Source organism: Hippichthys cyanospilos, chromosome 18 (genome assembly GCF_059441005.1).
Source record: "Hippichthys cyanospilos isolate Australia breed blue-spotted pipefish chromosome 18, RoL_Hcya_1.0, whole genome shotgun sequence".
Lineage (NCBI taxonomy): Eukaryota > Metazoa > Chordata > Actinopteri > Syngnathiformes > Syngnathidae > Hippichthys > Hippichthys cyanospilos.
In genome coordinates, this window is record NC_142386.1 from 14,168,610 (window position 1) to 14,188,300 (window position 19,691).

Genomic DNA, 19,691 nt, shown 5'->3' on the forward strand with positions numbered 1-19,691 from the left:
TGATCTTTTCTGATCGTAGCACTTACTATACAATTTTGGTACCAATTTTTAATATGTATGTACAATGTTGATGTTTATACCTGGGGTTCTAAACACATTAGCTATTTAACATAGGTTCGGATTACAGCCCAACCACGGAACGGATTAATCTCGTAACACAGGGGCCCACTCTATAGGCCAATTTTGAAATATGGCCAGTATATTGAAATCACGATTATTCATCATGTTAGGTCAAACCTGTCCTGGCTTTTTTTTTTTTATTAAACAAGCAGTATATATAAACAACGCTTCAAGACTTGACTTACAAATGATAATAATAAACGAAAATAAATAGCTGAAGTAATAACTATGGCAAAAACTCAGTGCACAGGGCAAGACAGCTAACTCACTTGACATACTTAGAACAAAGCACATACTACAACAACAGGCCTGTAACAACACCTTACAACAGCCTTAAAGTTTTTTTTTTTTTTTTTGCAAGAAAAAACAGTACAAAAGTACCAGAATCACGCAAATTGCATATGGACTTAGCAGTCAAATGTGATTTTTGGTCATTTCCAATCCAATTTATTTTAATTGGATTTTCCAGCCTTCAACGCTGTCATCGCGGCATGCGTTTTGCAGCACTTTATACTCGGTGTGGCTTTCACCTGCAGTCAGCTCATACTGGTGGTAGTAAATGGAGCCTACAGCATACAAACAACACTAGTAGATTCAAACAATCCAAATTCTTTGAAGCTTCTTTTTTTTTTTTTTTTAATTAGTCTCCTCACCTCTGTGTGCATGCTCGACAGGAGTTGTTTACGGTATTCACCGGCAAAATCCTATAAGCAATAGTTCATCCGCCATGTTTTCTGTCCGGCGCATCCCTGCGGTAAAGAAATTCCAGAAGGTATGCGTTGCGGAAGATCTGGCCAGCGAAGGAGCGTGGTTGCCGAAAAGACGTCATTTTGACGCGTGGAGCTGCGCTGAACATGCAGAACGCGTCAAGCAAAAACCAAGCTGCAGCCCTTCTTGCAGGACTTGCGCGCTTGAACTTTCTTAAACTTAATCTTTTGTTTGCCCCCTGGTGGTAGGATGTCAGAAAGTGCTTGATTTGACAGCCAGCTTTTTCAATGTTAATATTGCCGATTATCATCTTAATGAATCGTAGCAGCCAATATTGTGATTGCGATTAAAATTTGATTAATTGTGCTACCCTAATTAAACAAGTTATTTAAATAGACAGTGTTTTTGTTCATTTTAAACTTGTTGATCGGCAATTGTGATTGCCCCCAAAATTCCTGATTGTATGATGTCTAGTAATTACGAATAATCTATTTTGTTATGATTACATTTTAATTACTGACTGTATTGTTGATAACCATTTTATGAGACTTCATTTAGGAAACAAGTATTTGGGAGACATGGAATGGATGTAGTGAGTGAAGGAAAAAAAAAAAGCAAGCTCATCATGCTTTCAATTGGCTGATGAACACAATGCACGTTCTGTAGCAGAGAGCGTCCAGCATTTTTTTCCCACGACAAGCTCATCAAGCCAACATGAGAGGCGCAATTTTTTTTCTGTGTCGTCAGCAAATGCCAGCATGTATTTACATCAGCATGTTGCCTCTGAAAAGACAGCAAGGCTACTTCTTGGGTTTCACGACATATTGGCAGAATGCTGTTGGGAACAAAATGGCGCTGCTATAAATTGCTCCTCATCCTCATGCACCCAAAGTGCTAATTAAGCCACCCTTTGAAAAATCCCATTAACGTGACATACAGTGCGGAACTTGCGCTCGCTTCCTATTTTGGCAATGTGGTGAATGGGGTCAACGATTCACACAGTTAGGGAGGACACAAGCACAACTTGCACACTTGGTTCAGGAAGTCCACATTGAGGGACGTATTTCCCCAACGTAACGCTAATTCCTACTCCAATATGAATGCATCAGCATCAGAATATACTAATCAGAATATCAGATGTTGACACTTAGGAATTTGGATAAGATTTTTTAAAAAGTAAACCAGTAAAAGTCCTTGGACTTCTTACTGAATCTGATCAATGGAATTTAGACATATACTTCCATGAAATTAACGGACTACACTAATCTACAATTGCTAAATAATGTGTTTATGTTTACCATATTTTAAAAACTTCAATAGAAAAGTAAGTATATACCGCATGTGACAATAATAACTCAAATAATAACTATAAACTCTCAATAGGATAAACTCAATGTCAATATGACCAACCTTGTTCAACTGTTAACACACAAAACAAACAGGTAAAGCTTACTTTATCAGTTCATTCCCCATCTACCAATCCCAATCTCAATATTGATCCATATATAAGGCGGACCTGATTATAAGGCGCACCATCAGCTTTTTAAAAAAATTATGGCTTTTAGGTGCGCTTTATAGTGCGTTTAATACGGTAATTGTTGCAGGCTGAAGTAAACTTCAGTAAATTCCGCAAACTTACTCAAATATCCATACAAACAAATTCATACAAAATATCCATATAAACCTTTCTGAGTGCATTTGAACTGTATCCATTTTCATAAACTTCAAACAATTCTCTAAACAAGTGAAAAACAGCAACTATGTGTCAATTATCAGCAAAAGAGGCATTTTGTGAACTCGGCTCTGCAAGCAGTCAATCTTTTGCCCTGTTTATACAACCCTTAAAAGAAACATAGAACAGTTCATAACTAACACAGTGTTAGTAGTAATTGAAACCTTGAGCAATTTTTAAATCATGGTAAATTGTCATACCTGTTGGACTAATATGAGATCGATGTACTTGAACTTTGGCTCTATGTATTGGTTGACATAGCTACCGTATTTATCAGGGTACAAGTCGACCTTGCTTATAAGTCGGTGGCATCTTGTTTTTTTTTTTTACTTCAACTTGGATGAACTGTACAAAAACGCAAGTATAAGTTAACCCCTGACTTTAGTGGTTACCTACATTATGGCTGTTTATATATAACACATGGTGTGTGTTATTAAAATGACGAAATTACGGTAAACTTGCATTCATTTCTTCATCGTGTATCAAATAACATACTGTTGTTATTGGGGGGGTTTAGAAACGAATGTGAGGGAATGTACGCGTCGTAGACGCAAATGCTGAACCTAATGTTGCAACAATAAAATGATAAGACGTTTCAATGCTTTATTTTATTGACACAGCTGAAAATAAATTAGTCTAAAAGCCTTAAAAGTCATCATCACTATCTGACACGCCAAATAATTCCTCTCATTTAACTCATAGATGTCCTCTCCTTTTTGTTCGTCATTTGCCCAAACATCCTCGTTAATCTTCCACAGGTTGTCATCCTCGGGCCTGTCCTATTAGTCTGAAAAAGAGGTTTTCAGAGATGATTTGCTGATCATCTTGCTTGGGATGTTCTTTCCCAAAGTGACAATTGTTGTGACATCAGAGCATGGAAGGTTCGCTGTTTCTCCCCTCACCTGCCGACATCCATGCCGGCTTCAAGCACATGTCCATGGGCTGAAGAAGACAAGTCAAGCCGTCTTTTCCTCTTCATAATGTGTCAAAGTCCACCAAAAAAAATAATATTTACACAGCCTCGTTGTTGAAAACAAAGACGCAATCCGTGCATTTTTCGATGTTCTGCGCAAACACTCTATAATGAATGCATACTATATCAAATTAGAGCAATATATAATCATTTTAAGCTTAGAAAATGACATCATAGTACTTATTTTGCATTCAAATTAATGTTCAAATGAATGTTATTCAAACATATATGTTGAAAAAACTTAGTTATGCGGTTATAGGTCAACCCCTCTAATATGGGGGTTGAAAATGAGGGGAAAACACCGCGACTTGTGATCAGGGAAATACGGTAGATATTTTAAATACCTTTCTATACTCACAGATTAAATGTTGCACCTACAACGTACTTATATAGTACCTGTGTCGAAATGCTAATGAGTATTTGTCATAATTAAGTTCAGTGTTGGTGAATCAGGAACACATTTCATTCAATGTTGTGAGTTTTGTATCCACAATCTAATACAAGAGCCATACAGGACTGTTGAGGTCTTGTGCTGATAACATCCACTGCCGTTTCTGTGCCGGAGGTTTCACTACATCTTATTAGCCACCACTGAGAAAGATGAATGCACCGCTGTCCCTGCTTTCTCCGCGGCAGAGCCAAACACCTTAAAAAATAAATACCATACCTGCAAGAGCTTATTAGAGTCAGCAAACAACATTATTTTGCCGTTCCAAGGACGGGGTACAATGAATGTGAAATTGACTTCAGGTGCTTGTAAGATTTACCGCTTCACTGATGGTTGGTATTGAATTCATGCATGCGCTGCGCGAATCCGTGTAGGCGTTCTTGATTCCCTTAAAAAGGGGGCTATATAAATCCAAGTTATTAGGGCTCCAACACAAGGCACTGAGGTGACTCTCATGGAATCCCTGTTGTTGTTGTTTGTTTTCCTTCTGATACATGTATCACCTCATTAAAATTCACTCAGTGCTTTGACTGGCTTTGCTGATCAACGTGAACTTTGATAGACATGTCATTCACACCAAGACGCAAGGAAAAAAAGAGGAAATTTGCCATTTTGGTTTGAAGCATCCATTTTGGGACAAGGTTCCTACCTTGATGGGCTCTAGAAAGGGAATTTTCGGGCCCCAAACCTTGATGGGCTCCTAGAAGGGAAAATTCGGGTTCTAACTGTCCTAGGGGGGATTGCCTCCCATACATTTTGTTTTTAGGCAGTGTCTGACCTAAAAAAGATCAAACTCAAAAAATGTCCCCCAAAATGTTATTCCTTCAAAATTGCATTTTAAAGCTATTTAAAATACAGTACACACATCCTCCAATTTGAAAGATTTTAGACCATTCCACTATTGAGTAGCAATTAACCTCAAAATGGTCTAAATTTTTTAAAAAGTTATGCTCCTTCAAAAGTGATCTGAGGCTACTCTCAGCATCAAATATAAAAACAGGAGCAAATTTTGATGAACATTGGGCATGAGGATCCGCACATCACAGCTCACAGATTTAATTATTACTTATAGTATTAGATATTGAAAGTACAATGTCAAGCTCCTGATGTTCAAGAATATCTGAAAGTCCAAAACCTTTCCAAATAGAAAGCTGCACCCTACATCACACTTTTATGGGAGAACAATTCTCTGTCTTTATTTCAAGTTCAGCCAATATTCATGTCAGCGTCTGATCAGGAATAGAACACATGGTGCCCTAAACTCTTCCAAACTTGAAGTAGAGAACAACCATTCTCCTTAAAATTGTCACGTTGGGGCATGGCGGGTTGAGGAGGTGCGGGATGTTGGAAAGGCGGAACCAAAAAATGCAGGGCTGACTGGGGTAGGTTCGAGTAAGGTGATTTAATAACACAGGCAGGGTTGAAGGAATCGAAAAATACAAAGTGCAAACCAAAACGTTGAACTGAAGCTGACTGGGGGCGACAAGGAACGGGGGGCGACAATGAACGGGAGGCAGCACGGGAAGGAGGGCAACGCGAGGCAAGACGGCGAGGGGAAGACGTACAAGGAGCGTGAGACGAGGCAGCGGGGGGACGACGAACAATGACCCGACAAAGGGACGCGGCAAAACACTGGGGCTTAAGTACTAACCGAACTAATTAAGACGCAAGACACCTGGGGACAACAATGGGCGGGGAAACTTACTGGAGGGAACACGCGGGCGACAGGTGAGGTTAATTAGTGATGACAGACGAGGGGAACACAGAGGACCTATAACTGAAACTACACAACCCAAAAACCCACAACGAAAAACAGATCATGACATAGCCCCCCCCTCAAGGGGCGGATCCCAGACGACCCCAAACCAAAACAACCCAAAACCAAAGAGCCCAAACAGGGCGGGCGGAAGGGGGCCCGGAGGAGGGACCAAAACAAAAACACGAAACTAACTGAAAGTGTCCAAGAAAAACCAGAGGCGCAAACAAAGCACCAGGTTCCGCAGCCCGGCGCGAGAGTCCGGAGGACGCCCGGGACGCCAGAGGAGGCAGGCCCGGCGGCGAGAGTCTGGAGGGCGCCCGGGACGCCAGAGGAGGCGGGCCCGGCGGCGAGAGTCCGGAGGGCGCCCGGGACGCCAGAGGAGGTGGGCCCGGCGGCGAGAGTCCGGAGGGCGCCCGGGACGCCAGAGGAGGCGGGCCCGGCGACGAGAGTCCGGAGGGCGCCCGGGACGCCAGAGGAGGCGGGCCCGGCGACGAGAGTCCGGAGGGCGCCCGGGACGCCAGAGGAGGCGGGCCCGGCGACGAGAGTCCGGAGGGCGTCCTTGATGCCAGATGAGGCGGACGCTGGCAGAGGAGGACCCGGGATGCGTCAGCTGGGCGCCGACGGGCGGAGACCCGGGATGCATCGGCCGGTCACCGACGGGCAGAGACCCGGGATGCGTCGGCCGGGCGCCGACGGGCGGAGACCCGGGATGCGTCGGCCGGGCGCCGACGGGCGGAGACCCGGGATGCGTCGGCAGGGCGCCGACGGGCGGAGACCCGGGATGCGTCGGCAGGGCGCCGACGGGCGGAGACCCGGGATGCGTCGGCAGGGCGCCGACGGGCGGAGACCCGGGATGCGTCGGCAGGGCGCCGACGGGCGGAGGCCCGGGATGCGTCGGCAGGGCGCTGACGGGCGGAGGCCCGGGATGCGTCGGCAGGGCGCCGACGGGCGGAGGCCCGGGATGCGTCGGCAGGGCGCCGACGGGCGGAGGCCCGGGATGCGTCGGCAGGGCGCCGACGGGCGGAGGCCCGGGATGCGTCGGCAGGGCGCCGACGGGCGGAGACCCGGGATGAGCCGGCTGGGCGAGAGGCAATCTTTGGAGGCCGACTGACCGCAGTGGTGAAGGCAGGAGAGGCTGCGGCTGAGGCGGGACCTGCGGTGTTGGAGGCTCCCGCAGCGGCTTTGACATCCTTGACTGCTGGGGACGGACCAGAGATGTTAATGAAGGTAAAGGACTGACCTGGACGGAGGGAGTGTCCTGATGGGAGATGGGCAGCGGTGTTGGGGCTGGCAGTTGTGGCTCGGCCTGCGGCTCGGAGGGCACCTGCAGCGGCTCGGAGGGCACCTGCAGCGGCTCGGCTTGTGGCTCTGGAGACTCGGAGGGCTCGCGCAGCCTGGGGAACTCGGAGGGCTCGCGCAGCCTGGGGAACTCGGAGGGCTCGCGCAGCCTGGGGAACTCGGAGGGCTCGCGCAGCCTGGGGAACTCGGAGGGCTCGCGCAGCCTGGGGAACTCGGAGGGCTCGCGCAGCCTGGGGAACTCGGAGGGCTCGCGCAGCCTGGGGAACTCGGAGGGCTCGGAAGCGGGCTGCGGCAGCGGCGCGACGTGGAAACTGGGGGGCGCAGACTGCGGCGCGACTTCAGGCTCGGGGGGCGCCGGCTGCGGCGCGACTTCAGGCTCGGGGGGCGCCGGCTGCGGCGCGACGAGAGGCTCTGGGATCGCCGACTGCGGCGCGACTTGAGGCTCGGGGGGCGCCGGCTGCGGCGCGACTTGAGGCTCGGGGGGCGCCGGCTGCGGCGCGACTTGAGGCTCGGGAGGCGCCGGCTGCGGCGCGACTTGAGGCTCGGGAGGCGCCGGCTGCGGCGCGACTTGAGGCTCGGGAGGCGCCGGCTGCGGCGCGGCGAGAGGCTCGGACGACGCCGACTGCGGCGCGGCGAGAGGCTCGGGAGACGCCGACTGGGGCGCGGCGAGGGGCTCGGAAGACGCCGACCGCGGCGTGGCGAGGGGCTCGGAAGACGCCGACCGCGGCGTGGCGAGAGGCTCGGAAGACGCCGACTGCAGCGTGGCGAGAGGCTCTGAAGACGCCGACTGCAGCGTGGCGAGAGGCTCTGAAGGCGGCGCGACGTGAGGCTCCAGTCCCGGAGTCACCAGTGGCGGGACCACAGAGTCCGGAAAGTGGGCGCTCGGTTGCCGCGGAGGCAAGACGGGGGTGCACCGTCGCCGCGGAGCGGGGACGGGGGCACACAGCCGCCGCGGAGCCGGGACAGGGACCTCCAGCTTGCCTGGCTGGGGACTGTGGACTGGGTCGCTTGCCACATCAGCCTGCCGCCAGGGAGCTTGGGGAACACGAGCGCAAGGGGGAGACTTGACCGGGACAGGCGGGAGTGTGCGTGGAGGGTGTGACTCGGGATGAGGTGAAGGCGAAGAAACACGAGGTGGTGTGAGGACTGCTAAGGGATGGAGTGACTCTTGACTAGGGTGTGCCGGAATAGGTGCTCGGTGCTTAGAGGACGAGGACGAAGACTGGCGGCCTTTACTAGGGCGCCCCCGTCGGCCACCACGGGATGGGCAGAAGGCCAAACGGGTGCCCCGGTAAAGGTCGCGGTTAATGGGAGGCTCAAAATCTAAATAGTCTAAATCAGACTCTGAGTCACTAATGTAAATGGGTGGAATGGAGTTTGGAAAAAGAAAATCATTATCGAAATCAAAATTGTCGAAGGAAAAAGGATTGGGATAAATAAATTCAGAACCGGACTCTGAGCGAAGTTTAATGAAGGGAGAACCATCCTCTACGTCAGAAAGATCTGAATCAATGGCGTAGTGAGGAGGGCTAATAGGCAGTGGGAGGGGCTCGGGTGGAAACGAGGGCGGTGAGTAATCGTCAGTGTCGGAAAAGTCAGAATCGCGAAAGACGTGGGGAGGAAAAATAGTGGGGTAAGGGAGTTCGGAAGCGCAGGTGTAGGGCGCGGAGGAGAGACGTGAGGAGGGCGTGTAAGGGGTGACGTTGGAGGAGCGTTCGGACGGAGAGTACAACGGGGGAGGTGAATAATCTTCACAATCAGAGAAATCAGAATCACGAAAAACATGCGGGGGCAAAATGGTGGAATACGGAAGCTCGGAAGGATCAACGGGGAACGCGGAGGAAAACGACGCGGAGAGAGGAGACTTGTGACTTACACGGGGGGAACGAGGACAGGCGACAGGCTGAGGACCGGGGCCAGCAGTGTGGTGGCGCTTTGTACGACGCCGCGGGCGTCCTGCTGGTTCCATTTTTGGTCGGGTCATTCTGTCACGTTGGGGCATGGCGGGTTGAGGAGGTGCGGGATGTTGGAAAGGCGGAACCAAAAAATGCAGGGCTGACTGGGGTAGGTTCGAGTAAGGTGATTTAATAACACAGGCAGGGTTGAAGGAATCGAAAAATACAAAGTGCAAACCAAAACGTTGAACTGAAGCTGACTGGGGGCGACAAGGAACGGGGGGCGACAATGAACGGGAGGCAGCACGGGAAGGAGGGCAACGCGAGGCAAGACGGCGAGGGGAAGACGTACAAGGAGCGTGAGACGAGGCAGCGGGGGGACGACGAACAATGACCCGACAAAGGGACGCGGCAAAACACTGGGGCTTAAGTACTAACCGAACTAATTAAGACGCAAGACACCTGGGGACAACAATGGGCGGGGAAACTTACTGGAGGGAACACGCGGGCGACAGGTGAGGTTAATTAGTGATGACAGACGAGGGGAACACAGAGGACCTATAACTGAAACTACACAACCCAAAAACCCACAACGAAAAACAGATCATGACAAAAATGACCTTTGATTGGACATTTGATTGGGTCATCAGCAGCTATTGGCCATTTACCTCATGACCAAAACATTACGAAGCTTCCTTAAACGGGTGAGAATCTTCAGTCTGTCTCTTGATTTGATTATAATTTTGGCGTTTCCAGTTTGATTCAGGAACATTTTTTTAATCCAATTCAGTCAAAACTGATTTCTGCTTCAATCTCTATATGTGCAAAGAATCATACAAAATCATCATACAACTTCAGGTTGCTTTGCAAGACGGAATATCAAAGGGAAACTGTCATTTTTTTTTTCATATTAACTAGGGCTGTACAATTTTAATACTATCACAATATTGGCTGCGACAATTAATTAAGCTGATCCTCGACGATATTAATATTTAAAAAGTCAAGAACATTTTTGGCTTAAAGTCAAATCAAGCACTTTACCATCCTACCACCAGGGAACATTGTTTCCCACATGTTTGAATAAAACCATCAATTTTTCTCTCTCTTATGACTCTTAATGACATTGATTTTCCTTATTCCTAACATATACAGTGCAAGCGGTCAATTGAGACCCATTTTGAAAAATTCGATTAGCAAAAATTGGAATAAATTTGGTTTAAAATGACCCAAAATTATATTTTGATTCGAATTGATTCAAATTTGCTTAAAAGTAAATAATATGCTGGGTTCTAAGTAGGCTTATTTTTTTCATTGGTTTGCACTCAGAAAGTAAGTTAGCTGTGTGGCCCTGTGTGCCAAGCTTTGCTTGTAAATTCTTTTTAATTCTTATGTACTTTATTTATTAATTATTTTAGTTTATTATTATTATTTGTAAGTATCAAGCCGTGAAGCCTTGTTTATATAGTGCTTGTTTTTTAAAAAATAAAAAAAGCAATAGACATGTTGATTAATAACATGATGTATAATCGTGATTCCTATTCATGATTTCAATATTGACCTAAATAATTATTTATTGGGGTTATTTTGGCCATAATCGTGCAGCCCTAATATTAACAAAGTTTTGTTGTTGTTGTTATTTACAAGGAACATGTGGACAACTGGTACTCTTTGAATCCAGCTATAAACTGTATAGCTTATATAGTATAAAATAAGATGAAACAAACATAAAATGAAGCGAGAACAAGATACTTTTGTCATTTCACAGGAAATTGCTGGACCAAAATATGTGAAAAACTGTTGCCCAAAGGAAAAATATTAATATTTCTCAGTACCTAAACCCTTCCAAATCGGAAGTAGGGAGAACCATTTTTTCCTTTTCAAGTCAAATTGATGATTCTATTTTTACTTTGGTTTTTTTTGTCAGTTTTTCTATAATTTTCTTTTTCTCATAGAAAAAAAAAACATACATACATTGGTTTCCACATTAAAGATGTCACTTCAAATCTCAATAGCCAAAAAAAGAAAAATGAAAAAAAAAAGCCAAAAATGAAAAATAATGTAATTTCCTGGCTTCCTTCTGAGCATACAATTCAGCTTTGATTATATTCTCATTAAGCGGTTCTAACTAAGTCTTTGTGTTTGTAGCAGAAACTGAAAATGCCAGTTGCACTAATTACCAAACTGCTTATCAATGTGAGCGTCATGACTTGAGGCTGTCACTAATAGAAGAAGATTGATTGTTTGTTCCATATTCCCAAAGAAAACAATAAAAGAGTATGGAAGGTGGAGCTCTGGTCGATATTCCACGTTTGCTTGCTTCGACAGCCTCAGGTATTGATGTGATGTAGTAATTACTGCTAATTCAGAGTAGGTGGGTGTGATTTGGCTTGTTTACTCAACTGTGCAACAACCACTTAACTGACTTCTTCTTCATGTCGACAAAATGACTTGCATAAACATCTGTGTAATGGAAATTTAGAGGAACAGGCTGTGATCAGGAAAAGTCTTCGAGAAGCAGCATGTGGCTCATTGCCAAAGGTCATTTGTAAAGTTTTTGTTCCAAAATTGCAAACCATTGTATGCTTGTGATCGAAGCGCAGCTCATGTGGTTGGTGTGATTAAGGCAGCTGCATGTTGTATGCTCAATAACTGATACCTTCAATATTTCATTGTATTATTATATATTTTTTTAAAAAATGATATGGCAAACTTTTTTGTGATGGCTCTTTAATCTTAGCTTAAACTAGTAGCTTGTAAATACAGAAGTCATAGAAATGTTAGATCAGTCTTTAAAAACAGAAAACTATTCATTTTACTCATTCACCACCATTGAACAAACTAGCTGTCAGGTTAGTTCATTTAAAGTGGGGAGAAGCCATATGCTTGGATGACTAGGTGTTTGCCAGAAATGTGTTTAATTCCAGGAACTGAACCCAATATTATTATATTATATATTAATTTATATTAATATAGACAGTCATACAAGTATACAATAACATTTACACGCCACAAACTTTTATACGTTATCTTATTCAATTTATATTTTTTTTACTTTTTAATACTCTGTTTTTAAAACTTGTATTGAGCAAAGCCATTGGTTCACATCTTTCCAGTTCTATTGTCTCCTGAAAGTCAGCAAAAAAAAATGCAGATAAGCAGCACCGAAAAATAAGCCGCAGGGCTTAAACCATGAGAAAAAAGTTATGGCCCTAGTCTGAAAAATACGGGCAATGACATGTCATATCTTCTGGGACCTAGCCTATTCTTTTGTGGCAGACATTTATTTTTGGTTAGGGTGGATGAAGGTTTTTTTTTTTTTTTTTTTTTTTTTTACCCAAACGCAGGGAAGCAGGTTTGTTGACGTGCTCAAAAATGATAGTTTACTTCAGTGAAGAGGGAATGCGAACAGGACATAAAACAGCCAACAAAGTAATAAACGAAACAAAAACTTAGAGGCTAGGATAACAGACTTGGAATGAAACTCACAGGGACCAAAGAAGAAATTAAAGGAAATGGGAAACTAAATCCACCACATAGATACAACAATGACCTGGACAAGACACAATCGGTGCAGGGAGCTGATTAGCTGACACATGGGAAGCAGGTTGAAGAGTACAGGTGGAATAAGTAATATAAAAGTAAAGAAGAGGATAGAAATCATAGTTTTACAGGACTAAATTTAACTTTGTTGTCTTGCTGAAACAAAAACACTTATATATGGATGGTTATCAGGAAGATATGATTATGAATGGGCGTAAATATTTCGCTTGGATATGACGTCAACACCCAGAGCGGATGATGATGATGATCACTTCCTCTTAAATAAAGTGATGCAATTAGCGTAGGACGTGCTCCGACGGGCTTGATGTACACTCGCGCCTTAACACAATTTCATTTGCCAAATGGACTGTGTCCAGCTGAAGCGCCCTGTCTGGAACTAATGGCTGATAGTGACCCACTTAAGGACTCCTTTGCCAGCCAACAGCAACTCACAGGGTGGGGAAAAAAAAGGTTTTATGTTCGACATATCTTTATTTAGGACAATGCATGTAAAACTGCAGTAGGGAGCATCAGCATGTTGCAATTGTGCATAGCATTGAAAGGTTCTGTGAAGAAGTGAAACTACAGTATGAAAGGTAATAAATGTGTGAGTGATGTTAAATGAACAAATTTATTATCAAATTAATTAAAAATGATTGATTATCAAATAATCATTTAGACACTTTTTGTAATGTAAAATTGTCCAAATGCTCAGAATTTCAGCTTTTTAAATTCCGTAGTACTCCGTGAAAGCAGTCTGATTATCTTTGTGTTGAATTCAAATGAAAGATTTGCTTTTATTTTGTAAAATAGATCAACATTTTTCTTTTTTTTTTCTGACATTTTATAGATCAGGAGTTCTCAAACTTTTTGGAGTCAGGGACCCCTTTTAGAAAGCAAATTTTCCAAGGACCCCTATTGCAAATATTTGCAGGAACAAAAAAAAAGAAAAAAAAAAGAAAAAAATATTATTGTTATTAAATTTAAAAATGTAATAAGTGCAGTTTTTATTCACCAACAAATTAAATTTGACAAGTATATTTATTACTTTTTAGCTATAATGAAGTTTAAAAAATTGCACGACTCTTATAACAAACCGGGTCAATTTCCAATTATTTACTCAAAAACAACTTTATAAATAATGCCGCTTTAGGTTTGCTGGCTTTATTGCCCCGTTAGCAAGCAATTGTAGACACAGAAAGCATTTTGAAAAATTAAAAAAAAATATTACTTTTTTAAAAATATATGAAATCATTCAATGCCATGGACATATTTTCACTTTTTTATTTTTTTTTAAGTCTGGACAATCGGTACTTAAGTACATTGAGGATATTAATTTCCAGATTCTTACATATTAAATCAATACTTAAGTATCTAGGATGGAATGTCTGAGTTCTAAAAAAAAAAAAAATAAAAAAAAATGGAACTATGCCCCTGGCGTTGAATGAGTTAGAAGAGTAACAATAATAAGTCTTCATTAGAAGAGTAACAATAATAATAATAATAATAATAATAATAATAATAATAATAATAACACTTTCATAATTTAGTTATAAAATAACATTAAGTCAACACAAATTTATATATTTGTTTTAAAAAATATCCTAATTATTTCATGGACCCCCTGCAGTCGGGCCACAAACACTCACTTTGAGAACCACTGTTATAGATCATACCAGTAATTAAATCTTAATTACTTCATGTCCATTTGAAATAGTGTCATGTCTTTTTTTTTTATTAGGCATGGAATTCAAAAGGTTTTCAAAAGTCAGATTCATCAGTCAGTCAGCCAACAAAATAATCAATGTTCAAAATAGTTGTTAACACCACTCCCAGTGAATTCAATTAAAATTCCAGAAAAAAAATGTGTGGTGAAACAATTATATTTATAGAATATTTCAGTAAGCTCAAAGACAAACATCCTAAGCAAAGGCTATCACATTTGGTACCTATATTTTAGTTTTAAATTATATTGATTATTTATAGAAACCTACGTACTCTATTGGGAACCCACGAGCCTCTTACAGCACTGTCTCTGTGAATGGACAAATTACTCGGAGTTGCCACGTAGCTGTAGTTGAGTCCAATCGCAATCAGCTCATTTAACTACAATCGTATTACTGCTAATCGGGGCGAATTGCAGGGACAAAACCTGATGTGTGACTACGCAAAGTTTGGAGTAGTTTAACGACTCATAAGTATGTAGATGGATAAGTCTTCAAATTAAAACAGTAATACTTAGCAAAAATGTTTTTCCTGAATGCCTAATGGACATCACTTAGTCATCATTCCCTCGTAAAACAGAAGTCGGCCTCTTAAGGCGTCTTGGCAACTGTCCAGTCTGACTCAGTGAGGAGCTGAAGAACGTTTATTAATAACATCTGTTGCATGCCGTATCTCGCTCCAAGTCCAGGTGCCCTTCACTCAACCCCAGATGACTGATATCCCTCAGATACATTAACCAATGAATAATGCCACACTGGTGAATAGATGCTATCGCGTCTGACTCTATCAGGCGTCGACTTTAAGCCTCTCGCCATCTTTCATTTTTATCAAACAAAAGCAACACGATCCTGAAGTATGAAAGAGTCAACCGGGTTAAGAGATTTGCAGAACAAAGGTTCCCGGTCCTTTGAATGTTTTCATTGACATACACAGTTGTTGCTATTTAACCACAAGTGTAGCTGCAAGTTTCCATGACAACTAAATTGCAATGTGTGGCTAAGTGTCAAAGGCGCGCATATGTTGTGAAAACATCGTTTTCAACTTTTTGCCACAAATACTCAAGTTTACCTTAGATGATAATCACTAAAGATATGCATCAATGCTACACTCACAAGAATATCAAACCCCTTGACAATGCACTACAGTATGTGCCAATAATAGCCTCCAATCATAATAATTTGTCATGCACTTTTCATTGTGTGTTCTTTATGAATGATTTCATATATAACTCTAATTCTAATCACCTCAAGTGTGTTTTCACCATATAATTGATTTGAATAGTGGCAGTAAACTTAAAATCATGTATAATTCTTTAGAAGCCTTAACAAGGATGCTTTAAGGTCTGTTGTGGTGAACAAAGAGCTGAGCTGAAAGGTGACGCTCCCTATTTACCGTTCGATCTACGTTTCTGCCTTCATCTATGGCCTATCTCGTGGCCAAAAGAACGAGATGAGTTTCCTCCGAGTATACATGAGTATATATATGACCCCGGAATACAGCAGTAGGGTGTCCGGGCTCTCCCTTAGAGATAAGGTGAGAAGCTCGGTCATCCGGGAGGGGCTCAGGGTCGAGCCGCTGCTCCTCCGCGTTGAGAGGAGCCACTTGAGATGGTTCGGGCATCTGGTTAGGATGCCTCCCGGACACCTCCCTGGTGAGGTGTTCTGGGCATGTCCCACCAGGAGAAGACCCCGGGGACAACCGAGGACACGCTGGACAATGTCTGTCAGCTGGCCTGGGAACACCTGGGGATCCTCCCAGAGGTCCTGGACGAAGTGGCCGGGGAGAGGGAAGTCTGGGCTTTCCTGTTTAGCCCCCGGGTCCTGACCCCGGAATACAGCGGTAGAAGATGGATAGATGGATAATCCTTGGAATAAATAAGTCCACAATTTAAACGCTTGAGGTCAGACTTTTTTTTTTAATGCGCCTAAGCAGACAGCCATCCTACAATTTTCTAAAGCACTTGTTCTTATTGAGGTCACGGCTGATTTGAAGTCTATCTTAGTTCATATAGATCCATTTTTAATCTTTTTTTTTCACAAAAACAATCATTTCAACTTGGCAACATTTAATTTGCACATTACACATTAATAAAAAAAAAAGCAGCATGTCCACATTTTTTTATTTTTTTTATTTTAAGCTTGCCCTTGACTGTGTTAACATGGCCCCAGCAATTGAGAATACTCTTTCAAATGGCGCTGATGTGGCAGGAATACATAGGTAGGAGTTTGGCAAACGTGCCTCTTATTGCACACCTCATCGGGATCCGTTTCCTGCCGTTTTTGCTCTTTGACCATCAACAAAACAGATCCGGTGACGTCACTCGCGTTTGTGAAAAAAAACAACAACAAAAAACAAGGAAAAATCTTTTGGTATGAGTTATCAAATACAGTGAAACCTCAAGATACACTCGCTTCTATACAGGTTTTTTTTCTTCATATTACCAAAATTACTTCGTTTAAATGAAACAAACCGAAGTAAAACAAAACAAAACTTGAAATCTGAACATTACCATTTGAATTAAATGCAACATGGGATTCCACTGCTCGTTAAAATGACTGCTCATTGAGGAAGAGCAAGTCGGCTATTATTGCTCTTCTAAGGAACACATACAGGAGCTTACTATGGATGACCTGAACAAGAGAAGGAAACCCGAGTTATAACGACAATGACAGCAATTAAGGAAATGCTATCTTTGTATCAAGAAGTTTTCTTTTTCTGCCTTTTGCCCTCCTCCTCTGCTGCCACTTTTGCTTTGGAACATGGCCTCACTTGAAAGGTAACGTATTTTAACATTCAATGTGGTGTTTTTGAAGCACTTGGAATGATTTACATTTAAAGCACGATTCATAATATGACATAAATCATGATACAAAAGCCACTCAGATGCTGAATGATTGAAAAGAAAAAACAACATTTACGAAAATAAGGTGTTTCAAACTATATGCAATATATTGGAAATTGAACGTCTTATCGCAATACACATATTGTGTCACTTCATATTGCAATGAATCGATATATTGATATTATGGCCCAGCACTAATATATGAGATGTGTTTCTACAAAATCAGGTTTATATCTCAGAAAATGAATATTCGAGAAATGAATATATTCCAGGGGTGGCATGGTGGCAGACTGCTTAGCGCATCTGCCTCATGTGCAGAGAGATCATGGATTAACCTCTGGCCCTACTGTGTTAGCATGTTCTCCCCGTGCCTTCGGGGGTTTTCCCGGGGTATCCCCGATTCCTCCCACATTCCAAAACCAAGCATGGGAAGTATATTAAACACGCTAAATCTAGATATGTTTGTGAGGATCAAAGTTTGTCAGTCTTTGTGTGCGTTGCAATTGGCTGGCAATAGGTCCTGTATATACCTACTACCCAGAGGCAGCTGGGATGGTTTCCAGCATCCCTACAACCCTGAAAATAATAAACTAATGAAATGGACAGATCATTTATCTTTCAAATTTCCAAAGAAACCACTACCTTAGGGAAAAGATATTGACCTGAAATTTTCAGGGACTGCTGAACGACCCCTGGAAGGTAAATTCCAATAGCAGATAAGGACATAATCTGAGATTGCAACACTTTAAAATCTCAGGACATTTGACATCTCAACAGATAAAAGTGGGCAAAAATGGCTACTTTGCCCACAACCTCAAACTTTCCTTTGAGCTTGCTATTAATTTCCTGAAGCATCTGCCAAAGTTTCTTTTCCTCTTATTATCTGTATCCGTGTGTGTGTGTGTGAGAGAGTGTGTGTGTGTGTGTGTGTTTGTTTTATTCATGTTAGATTATCGTGTTAGAAATGTTACATTTAAATCAGGATTTTTGTTTCAATTAAAAGATGATTTGCCATTTGGTGTGACCTAGCTGTGACGAGAAAGTTTTTCAAGAATAGTATAGCCGACATAATACCATCCGACAAATACATTTGGCCATGTAAAGAAAATGATTTTTTTTATGATATTTTGATGGTTCAACACAATTTTGTTTTAATTTTTTTTTTAATCAACTTAATAAGTGAAACATTAACATTGTGAGATGTACAAGTAAATCCAAATATGCACTGCTTGCATTATGGGGCAGGAAGACTGGCTTTACTATGACAATCATGATCATGTCTTCATCTTCAGATCTTCGGATCTCATCTTGTGTACCTCATGTTTGATTTAAATTTAGCCCAAACAAACAAGCATGAAAAATTATCTGCCGTAAGGTAAGGAAGAACATATATGTTGTATAAATGTACAGCTGTGTTGGTATTTCACACGGGTGTTCATGCGTCAGGCTTATGTTTGATGTCACTCTGGTCACATCATGGAGTTTTCAAATATTATTGGTCTCTACATATGATATGTGCAGTGGTACTTCTACTTAAACTAATTATTGCCTAAAGTATTATCATAACTTGAATCTTTCATAAGGAGAGACGCTTTTTAGGCGTAAATAGGCTAATCTGTTCCCTTTGGATTATTTTGAGCATTTAAATTGACCTACATTTAGTTTCTGGTCATGCAAAGTGCTTCCTGTGTGTTGTCTTTGCTAAAGTTTGAACGACATGCTAAAAACGCAAATGTCAGAGGTGACAACCAAAAGCGTTATGTTACATATGTGTTTTTTTATTTTATGTTTGTTTGTTCTGTGGTGTATATTGTTGCTGGGAAGTGTGGATGAAATAAGATGAGAAGTGGAAGACCAGAGAAAACCTTAATGCAAAAAGCTTTTGTCTCATTTTTAGGCAAGCCGGCATATTAATAAATCATAAAACTGCATCACATATTGGAACAAATAATGGAGGTATCACGGGTTGTGATAATGTATTACATTACAGTCGTTGGTGCGAGTGCTGGTGTCCCGTGTCTCATGTTATATGCCAACAATGTTGCCTTTCATATCTTGAATTTTCTCTCGTTACTAGAGACAATATTTTTCAGTGTTTCGTAAACTGAATTTTTTCTAACAAGAGGAGTTCGTAAATAGAGGTACCAATGTCCTTTCAGATTAATAATCTGTGTAATGGTATTTGAGACGAGAATCTCCATTTTATTTGGTCACAGCTTTACCGGGATGCGCAAGCTATCTTGTCAACTAGAAACACCTTCGCAATAACATGCATAGTGTACAAATCACATAGACTTTCATTACAATTTGACACTTTAGACTGCTGGTAAATAAAAGACAAGACCTTAAAGAAGTTATTTTTGTAGATATGTCAAAATGGACATCTCTGGGCTAAATTGGTATTGTTGTATAAAACTGAATACAGTGATCCCCCCTACTTTGCGGTTAATGGGGGCTGTCAACACCCCGCGAAGTCTGAAACCCGCGAAGTAAGATATCAGTTCCTAGATTTCTATGTACGCCCCAATACAGCCGCAGTAACCATAAACAATCCTTTTTTTGTTTGTTTTTTTTTTTGCGTATTTTAGTTCCTTTCTCCTATTATTTAACATTACATTATACTCATTAACATTATTAACATTATTGTATA

At 42.4% G+C, this 19,691-nt stretch overlaps 2 protein-coding genes across 7 annotated transcripts in view; both read right to left on the reverse strand.

Annotated features, from left to right (window-relative positions):
- ncam1a (neural cell adhesion molecule 1a) overlaps nt 1–19,691 on the reverse strand; it is a 312,988-nt gene that overhangs the window by 173,352 nt on the left and 119,945 nt on the right. The gene's annotated exons all lie outside the window — the stretch shown is intronic.
- Nucleotides 5,365–9,544, reverse strand: LOC148409101 (uncharacterized). Its single transcript, XM_088439997.1, has one exon. It carries the CDS (start codon nt 9,039–9,041, stop codon nt 5,928–5,930), a length of 3,114 nt encoding a protein of 1,037 aa, XP_088296123.1. The 5' UTR covers nt 9,042–9,544; the 3' UTR covers nt 5,365–5,927.

Coding starts and splice junctions, on each gene's coding strand:
- LOC148409101 (XM_088439997.1), bottom strand. CDS start 9,041: ATGCCCCAACGTGACAGAATGACCCGACCAAAAATGGAACCAGCAGGA.